At 32.5% G+C, this 22,504-nt stretch overlaps 1 protein-coding gene across 7 annotated transcripts in view; it reads left to right on the top strand.

Moving 5' to 3' along the window:
- The window catches only part of Acbd6 (acyl-CoA binding domain containing 6), a 194,115-nt gene that overhangs the window by 67,713 nt on the left and 103,898 nt on the right, over positions 1 to 22,504 (top strand). For 3 of the 7 annotated variants that reach the window (XM_063239862.1, XM_013158073.3, XM_013158072.3), the window contains exon 5: positions 13,947 to 14,052. The exons of the other annotated variants lie outside the window; for them this stretch is intronic. In XM_063239862.1, the coding sequence (XP_063095932.1) occupies positions 13,947 to 14,052 (106 nt within the window). The remainder of the gene's footprint in view (positions 1 to 13,946; positions 14,053 to 22,504) is intronic. 7 annotated transcript variants of the gene reach the window in all.

Here is a 22,504-nt window from a genome sequence, read left to right on the forward strand (position 1 = left end):
TTTAGAAAGTTAAATTCAACCCAATACACATTTATTAATCAATTCATCATGAGACAAAATCTTGTGAATATTTGCGCTTTTCTTTTCTTTTTTTTTTTTTATCGGTGCTGGGGATCGAACTCACGACTACCTGCTTGCAAAGCAGGTGCTTTTATGCCGCTGAGCTAAATCCCCAGCCCCTGTGCTTTCCTTGAATAGTATGTTCTTAGTACTTTTGATATTTTCATATAAGTATGTTTTAATATTAATTGAGTGAAATATGAACTTTTGGTATGAGTAAACTAGTTAGACTTACCCTTATTTCATTAAATTACTGAAGTACTAGTTATCTTATGATATCTTCCTAATTTTCATATTTTGGAATGTACTGTTAAGAAACAGTAAGAAGCATGAATATGAGGGAGCCATCAAAATCCTTGTACTTGTATCCTATCAGACCATAGTGGAATTAAACTAGAAATCAAAAGCAGAAGAAATCACAGAAACTGCACAAACACATGGCATTTGATGGAAATAATCATTTCATTGATCATTCAAGGAAAAAGGAAGAGGTCAGGGAAGAAATTATTTTTTAATTCCTAGAATCAAATGACAGCAGTAGTGCAACATGTCAGAATCTGTGGGACCGAATGAAAGCAGTTCCTAGAAGAAAGGTTATAGCTGTGAGTACCTATGTTAGAAAAACAGAGCAAGCCCAATTAAATAACCTAATTATGCTTCCCAAAGTCCTAAAAAAACAAATGCAATCCAAACCCAAGACTAATAAAAGGAAAAAAAATCATAAAGACTAGAGCAGAAATCAGAGAAACAGAAACTAAATAAAATATGAAGGATCAGTGAATAAGAGTTAGTTCTTTGAGAGGATAAATACAATTGGTTAATGCTTTGCCAACTTACCAAAAGAAAGAGAAGATTCTATTTTAAAATAATTTGAAATAAAACAAGTAAGACTACAACAGACACCAGTGAAATCCAGAGGATTAGAAACTATTTTGAGAACCTACATTCCAATAAATTGAAGTCTAGAAGAAATGAGTAAATTTGTAGATACATATGACTTACCAGATTGAACCAAGAAGATATAAAAACTCTGTACAGACCAATAATAGGCAAAGAAATTGATACAGTAATAAAAACTCCACCAATTAAATGAAGTCCAGAGTCCAATGGATTCAGTGCTGAATTTTACCAGAACTTTAGAAAACTAATGCCAGTACCCAAACTTCTCTATGTGAAAGGGAAAGAATATTTCCAAACTCAGTCCATAAACCCAGTGTTACCCTGATATGAAAACTAAATTGCTCAACAACAACAAAAAGCAAGCTATAGGTCAGTATGTTTGATGAACATTTAGACAAAAGTCCTCAGTAAGATACTTGCAAACAGTTCTGCAAATCATTAAAAAGATCATAATCATAACCAAGATGGCTTCATCTTAGAGATGCAAGGAGTGTTCAACACATGTAAATCAATAAATGTAGTACACCATATCAGTGGAATTAAAGATAAAATTGGCATAATTATATCAATAAATTTAAAGTCTTTGACAAATTCCATCCTTCTTTGATGATAAAAATCCTGGTGAAAATAGATACAGAAGAGCCTTACCTTAAAATGATAAGAGCTATTTATGACAAACCCACAAAATCATCCTAAATAAGGAAAAAACTGAAAGTAGATCCTCTAAATCTGGACCGAGACAATGTTGTCTTAACTGTCACCACTCCTGTTCAATATAGTATTCAAAAGTTTAGCCGGAGCAATCAGGCAAGAGAAAAAAAGAAAAGAGATATGAATAGGAAAGAAAGAATTCAAACTATTTCTATTTGCAGATGATATGATTCTGTGTATAAAAGACCCCCCCTCCAAATTCCACCACACAGCTCTTAGAGCTAATAAACCAAATCAGCAAAATGGCAGAATACAAAAATCAAACAGTATAATCAATAGTGTTCCTGTACAGCAATATAAGCACATTGAAAAAGAAAATGACCTAGGAATGAGTCTAACCAAGGAGATTGAAGATTTCTATGATAAAAATTACCAAACTTTGAAGAGATTAAAGAGGGTATGAGGAAATGGGGGGAAAAATTCCATTTCTGAATAGGCAGAAAAAATTGTTAAGATGGCCATATTAACAAAAGTGCTCTATAGATTTAATACAAACACAATTAAATATTCTTCACTGAGATAGATCCATATAACTAAAACTCATGTAATATCAGAAGAGATTCAGAATAGCCAAAATAATTCTGGGCAGATAAAGCAAAGCAGAAGGCATCACATCTTTTGTACTACAAAGCTGTAATTACACCACAAAGTTAAACTACAAGTTACACAAAAAATAGCATAGTACTAGCACAAAAACAGACATGTAAACCAATATAATAGAACAGAAGACACAGAAACCCCACACACCTTCAGCCATTTGATTTTGACAAGCCAGCATGGTGTGGAAGCTGGTCATCTATGTAAAGAAGATTGAAACTAAATATGTAATTTGCATTCTACACTAAAAGCAGATCAGAATTGATGTCCTAATACTAAAACAAACGCTGAAACAGTTAGAAGATAAGGTAAACAGTTGCAGCAATAGGCACAGGTAAAGACTTGCTGGGAAGAGTTCTAATGATACAAAAAATAATGCCAACAATCAAAAATGAGATCTTATTAAATTTAAAAGATTTATACAGTAAAGGAAATAGTCAACATAATGAAATGACAGCCTACAGAATGAGAAATAAAATTTGCCAGGTACTTTCTGTTAGGAGGCTAATATCTGGAAGATATAAAGTACTAAGAAACCCCCCCCCCAAATGATCCAGTCCAAAAAACGGGCAAATGAACTAAATAGACACTTTTGAAAAGAAGAAGTACAAATAGCCAATAAGTACATGTTCATCATCTTTAGCTATTACTGGATTTCAAATTTAAAAAATGCTGAGATTGTATCTTATCCCATTCAGAATGGCTATCATCAGGGACACAAAAACAACGAATGCTAGCAAGGATGCAGGGAATTATGAACCTTTCTACATTGTGAGTGGGAATGTAAACTAATATAACCTCCATGGGATAGAGATTCTTCAAAAAACTAGAAATAGAAATTCCGTTTGGCCCATCCATATTCTTTTCAAGTATCTCAAATTAAAGCATAATACTAAAGCAATAGAGGTGTTTAAAGTTGTGCTTTAACTAATGTTAACTGCAAATTCTTGGCAAAATTATCTTTGGCTTAAGTAAAAGGTTTTAGCCTAGTAATAGAAAAATCAACTAATAAAGTTGGTAAAAAGAAAATGCTATTTTTATGGAACCATAGTTTTTGAAAAGGACATGAAACATTTTGTTTCATTGTTTTGAGCACAGGGGATTGAACCCAGGGTCTGTGCACTGAGCTACATTCCCCTCTCCCCTGCTTCTTGAGATGGGTTGGGGAATTTCATTAAGTCCCAAAATTGGTCAGAGTGGGCTCGAATTTGACACACCTTGACCTCCCAGTGTGTTGGAATTACAGGCATACTTCACAATGGATTTGAAGACCTGCCAAAATAGTGTATTTTGAAGATTTTTGTAGATAAACTCTGATTATTTTAACATTTGTGGAGATCAGAAAAATCAGTATAGTATCCAATAAATCCATTTGATTAATCTTGGATTCCACTGTCCTGGTAGCTTTCCTAATATATAGGTGAGTTAAAGGTCTATTTTAATTTTAATGTAAATGTTCTTCAGCCAAGGGCCACTCAGTTTGTTTCCTGCCATTGTGGTTTTGATTTTATTCTGACTATGTCATACGATGCAACAATGGAATATACAGGTATGGAACTCTATATTAATATCCTAGAGCCCAGACACCAATTTCTCATTCTGAAGCTAGTTAATTGTTCTATAATATTATAATAGAAGAAGTACACTGTGAGTCTAAGTACAAAAATTTATGGAGCCAGATCAGTGACATTATATGAATACTTATACACAGGCATCCTAGAATAATCTGGCATAAAATAAATCACTGTGTAACTGTAAGCTTTTGTTAATAGTGGTACTCAGCATTGGAGAATCCTCACAGGGAAAACCAAGATCAGATGTTAGGAGCTAAAATCACAGGTCTGTCTGGTTATATAACTAGGTACAAATTGTTTTTGCTTTTGTGAAGGAAAATGGAAAACAAGGAAGGGAGTATCAATGCTATTAGATACGTTTTTTGGGAACTATAGAAATAAATGTAACATCTTACACAGTTACTTCTAATTTCAAGGTCAGGCATTTCTCATACTACAGATTTTTAAAAAGCATTATAATCATATGGCTTTGCAACAAATCAAATGACTCAGAAATACATATCCTGACACACTTAAGAATTATCTGTATTGCTAACTTGCACATTTAGGATTGATGAAAGTTAGTACATTAAGAAATTACGGCAAGAATTAAAAATACAACAGATGAAAACTATACAGTAGCCATCCCACCATGTAATAAGATTTGGTCTCCCCTATTATGTTTTATAGTTTGAAACCTTGTAATCTATCAGAATTTTATTAATTCCACTTACACAGGAAGCCATCTGGACCTTCCCTAAGCAGGACTAGACTAGTATACAACTGAAATGATTGATGGGCTCTGGAATTGATTAGTTGCTCTGTGAGACAAATGAAGTGCTTTGGCAGAAAATACCAGAGGTCATTCCTTGTGTCAGACACAAAAGCCTGTAGAATTTCAAAAAGATGCTTTCATCATTGACCTATAGTTTCGGTATTTAAACAATAGTGGATTTTGGAAATATTTTAAAAATACATTTTCATTGGTTGCTCTCTACTCTTGCATATAAGTGGAATAATGTAGGTAAAACAAACTAGAATAAGAGTGATTGTTTTATACTTTAATTTTGTATCCTTGGTGAAAATAGAAACCAAAATGAAAGTAATATAGAAACCTGTCAATTGTACATAAATTATACTCTAAAATTTTCCTGGAAAAGGTGTTGTTGGATAAAAAACTAACATACATGGTTTTATTTTTTTTTTTATAAAGTCAGACTATAAGATTCTGCTTATTTAAAGCTTTGCATTATTACATAACAGACTATTTTTTAACAAATTTATTTAAAGATTGAAGCTTCAAGTATACATGTCAGAGGTGGAGATATAGCTCAGTGAGCAGTGGCCTGTCAGGCTCTGAAGCTCTAAGTTTGATCTTCAGCACTACCAAAAAAACCCCATGTTCTCCTTTTGTTTTAAAAACTAGATATTTGGATTTGTGTGCTTTTAGCAGGTTAAGTCTTTCTGAGACACCTTTGTCCCAATGCTACCATCACCCTAAGCACTAAAAGCTTCCCTCCAAGTGTTTTGGAGGGAAGTATCATTCCCTATTTTGGCTATCATTCCCTATTTTCCCTATTTCACTGTGTTGCCTATGATCAACACTGTGTCAACACTTTGGTGATAGATGATAAATTGGATGACATATGTCTTGTTACATCTGGTTATTCTTTGAGGACTACACAAATGTGTTGAGGCAAGTGGGCAACTCCCCCTGGAGGATCTGACTGTTCAGAATGAACTTGAGTTATGGATTTATTCAGCCTGTAAAACCTCAGCTGGCATAAATAATTGAGAAAGCAAAGGTTTGTCTGTGATGCATGCCTCAGGGACTCATGGATCCTTTCCTCTTCTCTACCTCCCTTTCTTATGAAAATGATCCCAGTTGCACTTCTAGATAATAACACACCAAGCAATTAAAAGCCATGGGTGGCTGGAGAGAGGAGAAAAGGTTTAGTTAATGAGCTTTTCCTCTTCCAGTGCCCATGAGAGCCTCAGGAATGACAAGGCGATTAAAGCAAAGAGATAATTATAGATTATGTGAAAATGGGTCCCTTGGGACACGTAGGTCTTGACATAAACAGTAACTGTTGTAAAAATCTCCTGGCTCTCATATTCAGCCTTTTCTAATGTGCTTCATTTAGCTCCTGTGTGTTCCATGTCATGGTGCCAACCAAGCAGATAGGTAAATCCACCTGTTTGCAGATCAACAACTTGTCATCCACAAGGGTTCATTCATCAACCAGAACCATCATCCATCTAGTATTATCCTTTTCTTACTCATTTTTTCTTTTTTTCTTTTTCCCACTTTGTTCTCTCTTGCTAGCCTATGCCTTCTACTCTTTCCCTTCTGTCCTGTGTCTTTATGTATGTATGGGACCTGTGAAATGCTAGGCACTTAGGCTTGCTTACAAAGTTTGATTATGTGTATATAAATATATATATGTATATAAAGATAAATGTAGTTATGAGGATACTATATGCATTACATAAGAGAATGTGTGTACAAATAATATGACAAGACCCCTTACCATCTCGTCTCCTACCCCTTTTTAACTCTGCTCCAATCTGTTGCCTTGTTTCTCTTTGAAAGTATAGTAGTAGTAAGATTAACTGTCAGTGTTATATTAGGGTATGAGAAATGACCTCCACTTACAACATATGCTAAATTCTTAAGATAATATGACAATGAACCTACATTGATTGATTATTCTGTGCTAGAACCATACTACGTTATATGTGTTATTTCACTTAATCTTGGGAATAGCCCTATTAAATGTAAATGTTATTAATATTCCTGTTTTACAGATAAGGAAACTGAGTTTCAGAGACACTAAGTTACCTGCATAGAGTCTCATGGTTAATAATTCTGCTCTTAATTACTATGCCATACTACAATGTTTGAGCAATCACTATAGTTTCTGATAAATGAAATTGAATTTGTTGGTTGTTACTATATTAATATGATGAATAGCTTCAGTTAGATTTTTAAAATTCCTTTTCCATTTAGTGTTCTTAAAAACGTTTCACTGGTAGAATTAGAGATTTTAGTGTTTCACTTATCACTCTACTGATAATGATGTTTCCTTTGGATTGTTTAATTTATTTTAGAGTTACCTTAATGATTAAAAATATAATTCCACTCTATAGAAGCCTATTAGCAAAAAAAGTCTGTAGAAGCTTTGGATGTGGCCACTGATTTTCCAAGAATTGATTATAATTGAATTACTTTTTTTTTCTTTTAGGCATTTAAAATGTCTTCAGTCAACTTTGTTTAGGGTTAAGCACGTTTTAAGAAGTAAAAATGAATTTTTAGTAACCATCTTTATAAAATCATGGTTAAATACCTTTTCCAATATACTTCATTGTCTGTAAGAACCGTTTGGAGTATTTGGTTTTCTTGTGTCAATACTTGTTTGAAAGAATGTGAGAAAATACGTAAAATTATAATTTTATTTGAAGGCAATCTTTTCAACATAAATAATAAAAAACTTTTAATATGAAGGCTTTAAAGTTTTTCTGATCCCTAGAACAAGTATATTGCATATATAACTTATTTTGAAACCAGTGTTGTGGTAGAAGAAAATGTTATGTACTATAGGAAGTAATGAAACTAAAAGCAGGATTCTTTAACTGAAACCAATTTTAAATATAATAGCATAGTGAGCGTGAGGATTATAATTCAATCTGTATGAATCCTTCAGTCATTCACCTGTCCATTTCACACTGGATTTTGATCCTACCTTATTATTTTTTTTGATTCTTAAGATACCACCAGTTTTAACAACATCATTAAATACCATTAAAGAAAAATCATTAATTTTTGTAAGGTAAGATAGATTAATCCATATATGATTTTAAAATATGATAAAATGTTTTAGAATCAATGTACTATGGCAGGTTAGTAAATAATTTCCAAATGTCTGTTTGTCATTTAGAAGTTTAAGAATTATTTTAAGAACCTCACAGCAAACAACAAAGCAGTTTTTAAGTACCTTGATTTGAATAGCAGATTCCTTAAACACAGTTATTTCCAAGCATTGTTTTGTCATTTCTGTGTCTTTGCTTTTTGAGTTTTCACCTTTTGGTTTTAAACTAAAGCATTTCAGAAAGGAGATACCATTTGCAGGCTTTCCTTGGAGAACCATAGTATAAACACCCCTTTATGGACATGGGTAAGATTGAGAGTCACAACCAGTGTTCTATAATATAAAATTAAAATTTGAATTAGATATTAATTAGATGTGAGTATTTTACTATGCTCAATTTGGCATGCATAACTATTTCACTCTTGCATTAGGAGTTAACTTTATCTATTTCACTCTTCTCAGATAAATCCTACATCAAATCCACTAAAAGTCTTTTGAGAACGAACAGATTCTTTCAGTTAGAGAAGCAGCTATAAATAAGATTAAAAGATGCCTGAATAATTATTTTGTATTTGTACTTTTCTTTTTTTTTGGTGTCAGGGATTGAACTCACAACCTCATGTTTGCCAAGCAGGCACTTACGCCGCTGAGCTAAACCCCCGGCCTTATTTCGTACTGCTGTCTTTTAGTTTTGTTTCTTTTAAAAAATTCATTAAGGTTAGAGTCAAAGTCAAGAAGCTCTTCAGTTATCCAGGAGACATTCTTTTCTTGTTAGGTTTTTATTTAGTTTTTTTTTTTAGAGAGCAGTTATTTTTTCCTTTAGGTTTTATAAGGCAGGGTATATACAGTAACTGTTTTGTTCTTCTTTTAACATTTTAGTTATATTATAAACATTATCCCAAAACTCTGTAAGCTGTTGGCTTTCATATCCATCTGATGTTACTTCCTCATAATGTACAATAACCACTTGCTTGTGGTTTCCCTGATCATCTCTCTTTGATCCCTGTCTTTCTGTTCTTCTGAATTCTTCAATAACTGACTGTGGTGGTGTCAGTTTGCCATCAAGACAAGCATATAATATCAGCTGTTCTAATGCTTTCTTTGAGCGTCCTCTTAAAATTTTCTAAAATTGATTTTTAATTGACAAATAAGGATTGTAGTTTAAGGGTACAATGTGGTATATTGATCTGTGTATATATTTCAGAAAAGTTAAATCATGTTAGTTAACATATTTATGCCCTTAGGAATCTATCATTGGTGTGTGTTAAGAACCTTAACTATTATAGCAATAAAATAATGTATGATACATTGTGATTAACTGTCACTAATCCAGTGCAACAAATCACTAAAAAAAAGTAGCTCACTAAAACCTATTCCTCCAGTCTAACTCAAATTTTGTACTCCTTAATCAATATCTTCCCTTTTCCCATTGCTCCACTTTTTACCATTTCCTCTTCTTAATCTCTAGTAACTATCTTTCTACTCCATTCATCTGAGATTAACTTTTTTATGCATATAAAACAGATCATTCAGTGTTTGCCTTTCTGTGCCTGGCTTATTTATCTTACTATAGTGTTCTGCATTTTGTTTTTAGGGCTATATAATATTCTGTTATGTACATCAACCATATATATTCATTTATTGCTTGATGGCCACAGGTTGCCTCCATATATGGCTATTGTGAGTAATGTTTAAATGAATATGGGAGCACATGGCTGTTCAACATACTGATTTCAGGTTTTTTTAAATAGACAAGGTGCAATTGAAAAATACAGTATTCAGATAATTCATTATAGTAAAGACACTCTATCTTGATCTCCTTTAAAATACTTCCTCTTAGGGCTTGGGGGTATAGCTCAGCAGCATAGTGCCTGCCTTGCAAACAGGAAGTCCTGAGTTTGATTTCTGGTTCAAAAAAAAGAAAAGGAAAGAAAACCTTCCCTTTGCTTCAAACATACTTATCCTATCATTCTTGTCACTTTCTGAAGCAATTCTGGAAGTCTTTTTCCATAAATGTTTTTAGTTGTGGTGTCATATCTACCTTGTTTTCCTGCATTGATTGAAAATGTTAACCTTTTGAGGTCATTTTGACTTTGAAGAGAGCCAGAAGTTGCACGGTATCAGATCTGGTGAATAAGTTGGATGAGTGCACACCACAGTTGATTTTACAAGCCTGCTTTTTCACCTGTGGCACTTGGCAGCAGCATTCACCCTACTTGTGATCACACCTCATCAAGGCACTTATGAAAGAGGACTTCCTGAACTGCTTCACAAAGTGATAAAAATAAAAAACCATGGCATAAATGTGTTGGAAGAAAGGGAAAATGGCAGGATTGATGGCAATGTGTTTTTGCAATATGTTTATAAAATTTAAATATTTGTTGTTTATTTTAATCATCCCTTTTATACCCAGAGGTGAGATTACTGGGTTACAAGGCGCTTCTTTTTTAATTTTTTGATGAACTCTCATACTTTTTCAAAACTGCCAAGTGCATACAAGGGTTCTCTTTTTTTTTTGCGAACACTTGTCACCATTTTTCTTTATTATAATAACCAGTCTAACAGGCACGAAAAAGTATCTCTTTGAAGTTTTAATTTAGATTTTCTTGATGATTAGCGATTTTGAACATTTTTAATGTATAAAATTACCATTCATATCTGTTTTTTTAGAGAAATGTCCAGACCCTTTGCCATTTTTAAAATCAGGCTATTTATTTTCTTGCTGTTGAATGGTTCACATTCTTCTGAGCTAGTCATATGAATGTATTTTTAATTTTTTAAAGTAGATGAAATTGTAAAATGGATTTTATGTGGCTTGCCATGTAACATACTTGAAATATTCTTTCAATAGAAAAATGCAGCCAGTATAAAAGAAAATGGTACAGATAGTATTTTCAGGAGTGGGCAGGGTATCTAGTCTCATATGACTGGATAAAAGATAGTTATAAACACCATTCTTCTTTTCCATAAGATTATGTGCTTATATGTGGGCATGGTAATCCCAGCATTTGAGAGGCTGAGGCACAATGATCACTGCAAGTCTGAAGCCAGCCTGTACTATACACTGAGAACCTATCCAAAAAAAAAGGTAGATTGTGTCCTTATATTCCCAAAGAATTTCAAAGAAAGTGAGTGCTTTTTCTTTCAGGTAGAGTATATGTATATTTTCAGATAATTTCTAAAAATGTAAAGTAATCTATACATAGAGACTATCTGTTGAGTGTGGGATAACCTTGAGGGTAGTGTCACAGACATAACTCTTATTCACCCATAGAGGATGAATATAATAATTTTTACACTTACAGTCAATAAGAGAAGAAGGAATATAACTGAGTGAGAATCATAAGAGGCAGGGAGAGGAGAGATATAGAAAGGTCCTAACATTTATTAAAATATTTTATAATGCTTGGGTTCATTTCACATGTTGTTTCATTTAAGGTAAATATGGCCATAGAGAAGAAGATTGCCTTGGAAGACTATTGAACTATTAATTTGAAAATAGCAGGAGAAAAAGTTTGATTTGTATGTTTTACATAATTTTGTTGGCAAGACAGATATAGAAAACTGTTATTCCAGACATTTCTCCATTTTGGCCATGAGGTGGTGATGTTGTATGAAGACAGCTTGGTTGCTGGCTGTCAAAATTTGGTGTGGTAGTACCTATATATATTTAACAACTAAGACCAAGGGTATCAATTATTTTTTATATTGGCCTTTCAACTATGTAGTATATTTGTAGTGATTTTAGTAAACTTTATATTTAAATTGTGTAACCTAACCTGAAGTATGATGATAAACTGTGCCTGATGATAACTGTGCCTGTCAATGATGATAAATTATATGGGATAAATAGGTAAACAGATCTCCCTCCTGCCTTGTAAAAAAATTCACATACCAATGCAAAATAATTTATATAAATTATGTAGCTAAGAAACACTGAAAATATATTGAGTAAAATAAAAATTTACATGTCTGTAATGTGTTTACTCTTCTGTTGCTTAACGCATAGATAGCATACACAGAAGTTGGGCTAAGAAGAGAAAACCACTCAGAAGTTCCTCTCATCTATGACTAATCTTTACATTTTACTGGGTATAGTTAACCCACTTCCCTTGGATCTTCTTCCATTCTCTTCTGTGCCTCATTACCAACTCTCCATATTTTCAAAATCAAAACAATTGATGGGTAATGTATTTTTTTGTTATGGTTAAAATAATATGGTTCTTTCTCTCAGATTTGAAGTTTGTGCCTCCTGAATTAGCAGGATCTGCGTAACTGGAAGAAGATAGGTCTTTATTATTACCAAGCTGGAACTCTTAGCACAACTCTTGTAGAAATGGTATTTTTGGTGATCACTAAATAAAGTTAAAGTGGTATCACCCACAGCCATAATTTTAAAAATCAGACTTCTCCTTTCTGGATTTTTGGGCTCAGTTTTTCATATTTCAAGAGTAAATGATCTGGAAACACATTTTCAGTTATGCATAACAAGAATTTTCAAACTAAACATGAGTTCTTCCTTATAACATACCTTATTTTCTCCATCTAAAAGCAATATACAACTGCATATTCTAGAAGTTCTCTTGAAGTCTTTTTTAAAGACCCAAGTTCTACCTTATGTTAATGGTATATGAATTTTATCACCTCAAACTATATTTGTATGTTTAAGGTAAACTTTCTTGTTTAGCTTTATACCTGTTGTTGACAGAATCTTATGGAGTGCCTTGTATATAAGTGCTCAATAAAATATATCAGCTGTTTGAGGAAGACTTTAAATGCTTAATAGCAAGTAATATCTTAACATAATTAGCTATGATTGAAAATTGCTTTTAACATATAAGCTTTACACGTAAGTTGTTTAAATTGGCCATTATGGTGGAAGAACTCCTGTGACTAGTTGTTTGATTTCTGATAAATGGTTATAAAGCAACACTAGTTTTATTTTAGAACTCAGAATAGGGCATTCTTTCATACCTATCTATAAAATTTAGTGCACATATCAGTTAGTTTCACTGTAATGGTCCAGATTACGATTCTTTTGAGAGTCACTGACACTGTTGAGAATCTAATTAAAGCTATTCCCTTTCTACTCAAATCCCAGAAAAATGCACATATATTACAAAGATGATTCTTTATACTGTTTTAGAGAGTTCATAAACCTTGTGTTAGGAACCTTTGCTTTAGATTCTGAGATAGATTGCAACTGACTGGTCAAGAAACAGCATGACATAGTAGAAAAATGTACTATATATAAAATCATTTGAAAAATACAATCAGTTAATCTGAGTTCTAGCTGCTTTGTATTTTTAATAAATGTGACCTCTTTTGGAAAGTTATTTAACCCCTTCTTGCCTATAAAGTTGGATTAAAGATAAAACAAATTAGCATTTACACTATATTTAGAATAGTACTGGATACATAGTATACTTCTAACTTTTGTACCCAGTTTTTAGTTCTACAGTCTTATAAAGGATTTTTAAATTTTATAATAATGCTGGTGGTCTAATTATCTTTTAATTGTATATTTATTTATATATTGTCCTTACAGATTTCCATACACTTTTTTGTCTTTTTTTTTTTTTTTTTTTTTTGAGACAGGGTTTCAGTATGCAGTTCAGATTAGCTTGAACTCACTTTGTACCTTTATGAACTTGAATTTGCAGCAATCCTCCTACCTCATCCTCCCAAATGCTGGGATGACAGGCATGTGCTACCACACCCAGCCTATATATATATATATACGTATATATATATATATAACTTGGGTAACAATCAATATATTCTGTTATCCTACATGGCAAGTTGTGAACTATGTCCTAATATTTTGGTATCTCAGTGCAGATGGTAGTAGGTGATGTTCCAGAAACAGCTATCTTACTGCAGTTCTGTAACTGAAAATCCCAAGTCAAAGGAAATTGTACGTGTGAGTGTATAAAAATAGCTAGAGAAAAGGCAGTCAGAAAATCTACTTCAAGATATTGAAGCACATTGGAATATGTCACCCAGGTATATTGGTGTATTCATGAAGCTTATTAAAGAAAATGAAGTTTTTCCTTATAATTACACTTGCTAAGAACTGTGATCTTTTTGGAGATTGGATCTCTTATATATACTGAAAGTCTATTATTCTTTATGTAAATCTTTTTACAAAAGCAAGATTCTCTTAATGTCTGTGGCACCCCAAGCAGGTTATGATAAAAATATGTAACCATGTATTATCCAGTAAGATAAACAGTTTTTTTTTTATTTTAATCAGGGAAGAAGACAAAGACATATTTGATTACTGCAGGGAAAACAACATTGACCATATAACCAAAGCCATTCTATCAGAAAGTGTGGATGTGAATATGAAAGATGAAGAGGTATGAAAAATATGTCCTATTAATTATTTTGATTTCATATAATTCGATACTATGGCCTGATAGCATTATAAAACACAGTAGTTAGCCAGGTGTGGTAGCGCACTCCTGTAATACCAGCACTTGGGAGGCTGAGGCAGGAGGATCATTGAAAGTTCGAGACCAGCCTGGGCTACAAAATGAGCCCCAGGCCAGCCTGAAATGCACAGTGAGACCCTGTCTCAAAAAGGCCAAAAACAAAAAAAAAGAAAAACTAGTTTAATTTCTCTTATGCTTTGTTGTTGTGTCCCATTGCCTTTTTGTACATGGTGGGCCTTTGAACTACAGCTCAAAGTACAATATGGTTAAGAGCACATTGGAATATGTCACCCAGGTAAAATACTTTTTGTGTTTAAATCTAACATATTTCTGAGCTGGGCATGATGGCGAATGACTGTAATCCCAGCACTTGAGAGTCTGAGGCAAGAGGATTACATTGAGTTTGAGGCTATCCTGACTGTATAGTGAGTTCAAGGGAACTCTGGACTATAAAGCAAGACTCTGTCTAGAAAACAAAATAATAAAAAGTCTAATATATTTCTAGTCAGAATAGTAGAGATTACTACTGAAATGTGACGTAGTCAGTTATTCCATTTATGATAAAGGGAGAGACTTGACGTAATAACTAAAATCTGTAGGTGATAACAAGAATCTCATTCATATAGAGCTATGTGTCCTTTATTCTTATAACATAAATAGGTATATTCTTTGTTCAGTAAATAATTTTTAAAAACCTGTTAGGATTTTGGTAAATCCAGTGGTTTAAAATCGACTCACTATAAAGAGACCCTGTACTAAATTAGTTTATAGAATATATTACTTTGTAATTTACTTGTTTTGTGAATAAAATTCTGTACATACTGAACTTAAACTGCCCCTGAATTATGGTCATAGACCAAGGAACAAAATTTACCAATTTACTTTTAATAATTTTTCTCAATCTTTAGTGATCCTGTGCAAGATTATTGAAATAGCCAAAAGGTGGTAATTGTTAAAGATTGATCATAAGTAATCTGTCAAATAACAAGCTTATGTATAGTAAAAACTCCCTACACAAGTTAGCCTTCAATAATATCTCACCTTTTTCCTATATTACATTATCAGTGGCATCTGAAATTGAAAATGCAAAGTTATAATACTACAGTAAAGGCAGGCCAATAATACTGGCTGTTCTCCACTAAATAATGAAACAAAAGGAGTCAAGAAAATTGTGGCTATGCACAACTGTTTTGAAGAAAATGATAACCACTGTTTATTTCTTGCTGTTTTTTTCTGAAATCTTGTTTTTTGCATTGTTTTATTCTGCTTTACTTTGTTCTGTTTTAGTTTGTTTTGTTTTATTCTCTTTAAAATTTAAAAAGAAAATAAAATTATGGCGAGAGAAAGTAGAAACCAAATTTTGAAAGAATAATTCCACACCTTCCCATTAGGATTTGTGTGTGTGCATGTGTGTATTACTTTTGTTTTCACTTTCCAAAAAAATTTGTAAACAAGTCAAACATGATTGCTCCCCTTGATTTTATTGTTTTGATTTTGTTGCTTGTGCTTTAAGATCTTTATAAAATAATATATGTAGATAGGCCATTTAAATTAAATGATACTGTCAGTCTTATAACGAAAGAGTACCCCCTCACCTGCATCCTTCTCACAGTTGATTGTAGCACCCTTGAGGCAAAAGCTTTGAGTGTTTTGAGTTTTTATTTTGCAATTTACATGCATAATACACTTTTGTCTCTTGATTTTTCAACCTGAGATACTGACTTTCTCCTATGTTTGGGTTTAATTTTCTATCATCTTCCCCTCTATTATCTCTTATGTGGTAATATCAAACTTTTAATATTAGCCTTCTGATTGAATATCGAATTAATGTCTTTCTTAATATGACTGTAAATATGTTTTATTGCTGGTTATGGACTCATGTACTATTTGTTTTCAGTTAGCTTTGGCTGCAGTAACAACTCCCAAAGTTCAGGTGCATGTAATAACATAATGTCTTGTTTATATCACCATTTCAGCAGACAGATGAGATAACATAGATGTTCTGATATGTTTGATTTCATGTCTTGCTTAGTGTTTGTCTGAAATTTTAAAAAGGCTTTGAAGTCAGTCAAGGATGTCTTGGATTTTCTGGCCTTTTGAAGCTCAGTTTATCTTTTTGGGGGGGAACAGAGGTAAGGTCTTAGTCTGTAATACAGGTTGGCCTCGAATTCACTGTGTAGCCCAGTCTGGCCTTGAATTTGTGGCAATCCTATCACAGCCTCTCTAGCTTTAGTATTACAGAGATGTGTCACAACACTGGACTGAGGATTCAGTTCATCTTAATTTTGTGTGTCTTTTCATTTTGAGATACAATTTCAGTAAATAGACATTCAGTAAATTGGCAGGAACTAAAAGCAGACAGAGCCGGACTCCACAAATAATATTTAAAACTTACGTGGCATGGATCACATTTGTGTACTATTCTTTGGTCAAAATAAGTTCTAAGGTTGAGGCCCAGATCATTTTAATAGGAAATATGCCCTGAATATGGGTAAGCAAAGCAAGGGTGGGAAAAAAATGAATAATTATACAATTATGAGTAATAACATCTACTTAATGGTATAACATTTTGGTTTTTAAGATTTATAATTGTCTCTTTTTGTTCTGACATTATCTTCTTGTTTCTATCACGAATTCTTCCCTCAATTTGCTCACGGAGGTTTAATATTCCTCTGTAGTCAAATACATCAGGAATGAATCCTACATTTTTCTTAATTATATATCTTCTAGAATGTTTCTTCATCATATCTAATCTGTACTTGTTGCTGTCTAAGCCTACTGTATAGATGTTATCCTAGGATCCTGGGATTCAGTCAGTCTTTCTTTTTCTTTCTGTCTGTCTTTTTTTTTTACTTTTATTAGTACATGTTTGTAGATACAATGATTACATTCACTATAGGGAATTGGTACATGTACATAATACACTCCAATTCTTTTTTTTTTCCCCTTTCCCTCTAACTACTGCCCCGACCCCGTCCTAAGAGTTTTCTTTCTTCTGAGAATTTTCTTTTCTTGCCTGGATTTTCCTGTTTTCTGGAGCCTATGTCTTTTTTTTTTAATTGTTACTTCTTATTTTGATGGAGTATCTTCTCCAGTAGATTACTCTTATTATTTGCCTGTTTTAGTACAGCATTTATTCTAGTAGCTTCCTGAAAAAGATAAATGTTTTGAGGGGTTTCTTGTTGTTGTTATTGTTGAAAATGAATGTTTCTGAGCCAGGCATAGTGGCACACTCCCAGCACTTGGGAGCCTGACACAACAGGATTGCTGTGAGTTCAAGGTCAGCCGAGGTTACATATTGAGCTTGCGGCCAGCCTTAACTATATAGTGAGACCCTATCTCAAAAAAATGAATAAACTAATAGAAAAAAATGAATGTTTCTGTCAGAGTCCTTGGCATTTACCATATACTCATTAAGTATTTGATGAATTAATACATTATTGAATAGATATAAATGATATAGTGTAATGGTAAAGAACTTTTCTACCTTAGTGTTTCATATCTTATCACTGTCACTTCCTAACTCTGTGACTTTAACAACCTTACTCTGTCTCAGTTTCTTAATGTGTGAAATGGGAATAATAGTCCTTGCCTTGGGGTCATTTTGAGTTTGTATTACATATATGGCAGGTATATTGTACCTGATATACACATAGTAAGCTACACAGTAAATATTAGTTTCTTTAATGATTCTTAAATCAATGAAGAATGATAATGTGACAAAGAAATTGAAGAAACCACTTAACTTTCCAAGGTCAGCTTTTCACTGGGAAGTGTCATATATGTACTATTTAATCTCTATTAAAATTTCTGTTTCAAATTACAAATAGTACTTTACGTAGTGTGTGTTTTAGCTTTCAAAGCACTTTTACTTATTACTATGTTGTGTTCACAGTAGTTTTCAAAGTTAGATATTATCCTCATTTTACATATAAGACTCAACATTCAGAGATGAATATTTACTTTCTAAAACACATACAGTTGCTAAGTGGAAATCAGATCTGGAAGAGTATTCATCTTTGAATATTCACCATTGCATTTGAGAATAAAAATAGAAGAAAAGGAGGAGTTGTTTTCAATTGGCTCTACTTGTATTACATTCTAATTTGCAAAATTTTCTTTTATAAAGCATTATCAAAAGTCAGATTCTCGTGTGACTTCTGCAGAGATCATTGGATGGACAGCAGTGATAGGGAAAGAGTGTTTAGTACACATATAATTTATACTAATTAACAAATTTTTGTAAAAATAAAAAGAAAACATGCAAAATGTACAGCTTCTACAATTTCATCCTTTAAAGTAGTACTGCTTCCCAGCTCTTCCCGTTTGTTACCCACACGGCTACCTTTACCCCAGCCTGCCAGAGCATTGTTTCCACGAACAGATGAAGCGCTTACACATTCATAGACTGAGACGTCAAGAATTCAGTTGGGTTCTTTCATCACTCCAAGCAGATTTCTGCCCTCTCAGCCATGACAACTTGGGCTGGGCTTTGAATACTGATGACAAACCCTTTTATTATTAATCAGGGATTTGTATGAATTAATTTAAGAACATAAGGGAGATAGGAAATTTAAAATCAGAATCAAACTTAACATCCTAAATAAAATAAATCAAATTGCTTCATGACATTTAAAGTTCTAATAAATAAAACAATTTGATAAAACTTCATGATTGACCAAAAGTATATAACCTCAAAATTAAATTTCTAGCTAAATACTTTTAGTCCCTTATTAGTAAAAAGACATTCCCTTATTATAAATTGGGTAACAATTTTAGTTTTAAAAGAACGTCTAGTTCTTTGTGTTTATCTGATATTTGAACTTGCAATATTTCCCTGCTGATTTTCTAGGATCCTTTGAGATGATATGTTTTTATTTTAAAATGTTGACTCAGGTTGAACCAAATTTGCTCTTCCCTTATGTATCTAAAATTTATATTTATTGCACTTGAAAATTATTATGAGCACATAAAGAAATTTAATTATAGTCATCAAATGATTAGTATACATAATGATAGTTTGCAGTCCCACATATTCACAAACATGTTATTAAATTATTATAAATTTATAATTTATAAGTTATTGTGTTGCCTGAAATACAAATCTTTGGATCTGTGATTGAATATATATATATATATATATATATGACTTAAATAAAATATATTTGCAGTTCATACTGGCATTTTATTATGCTTAACTATAGTTTTTGTGTACACTTGTATTCATTTAAGTTGAAATCGTTAGCATATAGTAAAACCTATATTCTTTTATTTTCCCCTTCTTCATTTATTCTCGCCTTCCTTCCCTTCATTCTTTTCTTTACTTGGTTTTTTTTTTTTTTTTTTTTCTTTTGTTTTGTTTTGTCTTTTGTGACTTCTGGAAATCAAGTCCAAGACTTTGTAGATGCTAGGCAAGCACTCTACCACTGAGTTACATTTCCAGTCCAAAACATGTATTTCTAATTTGAGAAAATTGCATGGAGCATCCTACTGATATTATAATTAGGGTACTGTCTGTATTACACATAATTTACTATTTAAGAAGTTACATTGTCTATAGATTAGATGTTTCAAGGTCTAAGTTTATAACTTCATGGTTTATATGTGCTAACTTTTTATTTAAATTAGAACTTGTATTATATTTTAACCATTTGCTAAGTGCTTAGAAACTGAAGTAACCTGAAAAGGAAAAGTGATCTGAAAATTTACATATTTTTTAAAACATTGGTTCAGTTTTTTATCTTTGAACCATGTTACTGCAGCTTTTCATATATGCTGAGTATTTACAATTCTTCCGAGAAAATATCTTTTAATAGGAAAAGATGATATAAATAATTCATTTAAGTATATTTAAGGTAGGAGCAGAATATTTCTTACCAAACATGGGACACAAAATAGGTTTCCATAATTCTCTTATTTATTTATTTATTTTAGAGAGAATAAAACCAAGCAAAATTAAACAGAATAAAGCCAGTCAAAACAAGACAGTGTAAGTGACACAGGACTTCAAAACAAAGTAATAGCAAATCAACAATGGTCACTATAATGCCTCTTGTTTACTTCAAAACAGCTCCCCATACCTTCAGACATAGTAAAATCAAACAAAACAGAATAGAACCAATAAAAACAAAACAATGAATGAAATACAGGACTTCAAAACAAGAAAATAGTAAACCCAAAATGGCTACCATAATATATCTTGTTATTTTCGAAATAGCTACCCATGTTGTCAGATACAACAAAATCAAACAAGATAAAACAGAATAAAACCCAACCAAAGCAAAAAAAATGAGAATGATATAGGACTTTAAAACGAGATAAGGAACCAACAATGGCCACCACCTTCAAAAGGAGATCCCCCTTTATGCTACGTTGTGTATTGTTATCCTCTGAATAGATGATCAGACTACTGATTTAAGCCTGCAAAGTCAGTAAAACTAGCCACTACAAGCATTAAGTTGTATTTTACCTCATTTGCTATCATCACAGCCTGTGTTTCTCCATATCAGCCAGTCCCTTAGGAGGGGGGCAGGGAGAACATCGGCTCTTCTTGTCTCCCCGCCCATACCTCACCTAGTCAACCTTTGCATGGTACTGACTCACAAGAGGTCTTTGCTTCTTGTTGACTTGCTCTTTTCCCCCACAGTCCACAAATGGTGCAGACTCAGAGGAGCGGGCTGGCCCCTGGCTTTCCACCTGTTTGCATAATGCTTGTCTCACATTTTACTTCTTATATTAGTGCCATGTGCAATAGACATTGCATACATGCTTATTATTGGTAATATTTAAATAGTGTTTTAAATCGTTCCAATTTAAATTTGTTTCAGAACAAATGTATCAAAGTATTATTTTGACAAAGAAGATGACATTCTTATATAGCTAGCTGTATGTGCTAAGGCCCCCCAAAGTATTCATTTACAATTCATTGATTTTCCATAGATGCTTATTTATTGTACTCCATTCACTGAGCTCCTTGTTTAGTCTTTAATTTCAGTCCTTATAGAAGCATAATTGTTATGATTAGCTATTTCTCATATGTCTATTGATTCTTCAATAAAATATTTCAAAGCAGGTTACCTTTCTTTTGACTCAGTTTCTTTCTCTTTTTTTGTTTTAATCTTAGGTTCATGTCAGAATATAATTTATATGTTTTTAGCTTAAACTGCTGCAAAATCTGGCAAAGCCAACAATATTTTTAGAAGTTCCTAGTAGAAATTTGCCATATATAATGATTACCACTTGAAGCTTTTATGGGTAAATGGATGTGACTTGAGACCATACTCATAAGTGGAATAAATCAGACTCACATGTGTAAATACCATATTGTCTCCCTAGTGTAAGAAACTGGAAAAAGAAATAAGGTACAAAATCTTCAATAAATATTGCAAAAGGGTAAGAATTTGCTCAAAGGGAAAAAAATAACTGAGGGAAAGGAGAAAAGAAAGAAAGAAAAAAAAGATACAAATTTGTATATACACACTTAAAATAGCTAAGATGATTGTGCTACTAATTCTGTTAGTTCTTGGAACAAAACAGTTAACATTCATAGGATTAGATCAATTTTGCATGTTTATAGCTGGTAATCTGAGTAACTTTTAAAGAGAACTATGCAAAATAACAATCTTAGTTATGTTCCTACCACGTCGTTTTGAAAGCCTATATTGTCATTATTTTGGGCTCTTTGTTATTATTTGTCTCTTCTGTTTCTATTTTTTTCTTGTAATTTGTTTTGTTTTGCTTTACAAAAAGGATAGATGTACATGTACAAGCTTATACATGCCTAAAACTTACAAGAATTGATTTTATTACATGTGATGGTATGAACAGCTACTTTAAAGAGAACAAGAGACATTATGGTACTCATTGTTGGTTTTTCTATTGTCTGGTTTTGAAGAAGGCATGTAATGCTTTCAGTCTTTTGTTTTAAATGGTTTTATACTATTTTGTCTTGTTTGAATTCATTACGTGTGAAGATATGGACAACTATTTCAAAGAAAACAAGACACATTATGGTAACCACTGTTGATTTCCTGTTGTCTGGTTTTGAAATCCTGTGTTGATTGCATTGTTTTGTTCTGATCTGCTTTGTTTTGTTTTGTTTTATTCTCTTTAAAATAAAAAATTAAAAAATATATATATAGTGATTACATTCTGCTTGGGGTTTGATACATATACATATATCTTGATCATTTTTACTACTGCTTTCCTCCTCCTTCCTTCCCCAGATTCTCTTCCCATTTCTACAAAGTCTGCCTTCTTGGTTTTTAATAGGCTTTCATTTTGCTCTTTAGTTATATTTTGGGTTTTTCATATTAGAGCAAACATGTAATATTTACTGTTTTGTAACTGACTTATTTCACTTCATATTATGGTCTCA

This window comes from Cavia porcellus, unplaced genomic scaffold (assembly GCF_034190915.1).
Source record: "Cavia porcellus strain 051 isolate PalLab524CR breed Dunkin Hartley unplaced genomic scaffold, mCavPor4.1 scaffold_29, whole genome shotgun sequence".
In the NCBI taxonomy this organism is placed as follows: domain Eukaryota; kingdom Metazoa; phylum Chordata; class Mammalia; order Rodentia; family Caviidae; genus Cavia; species Cavia porcellus.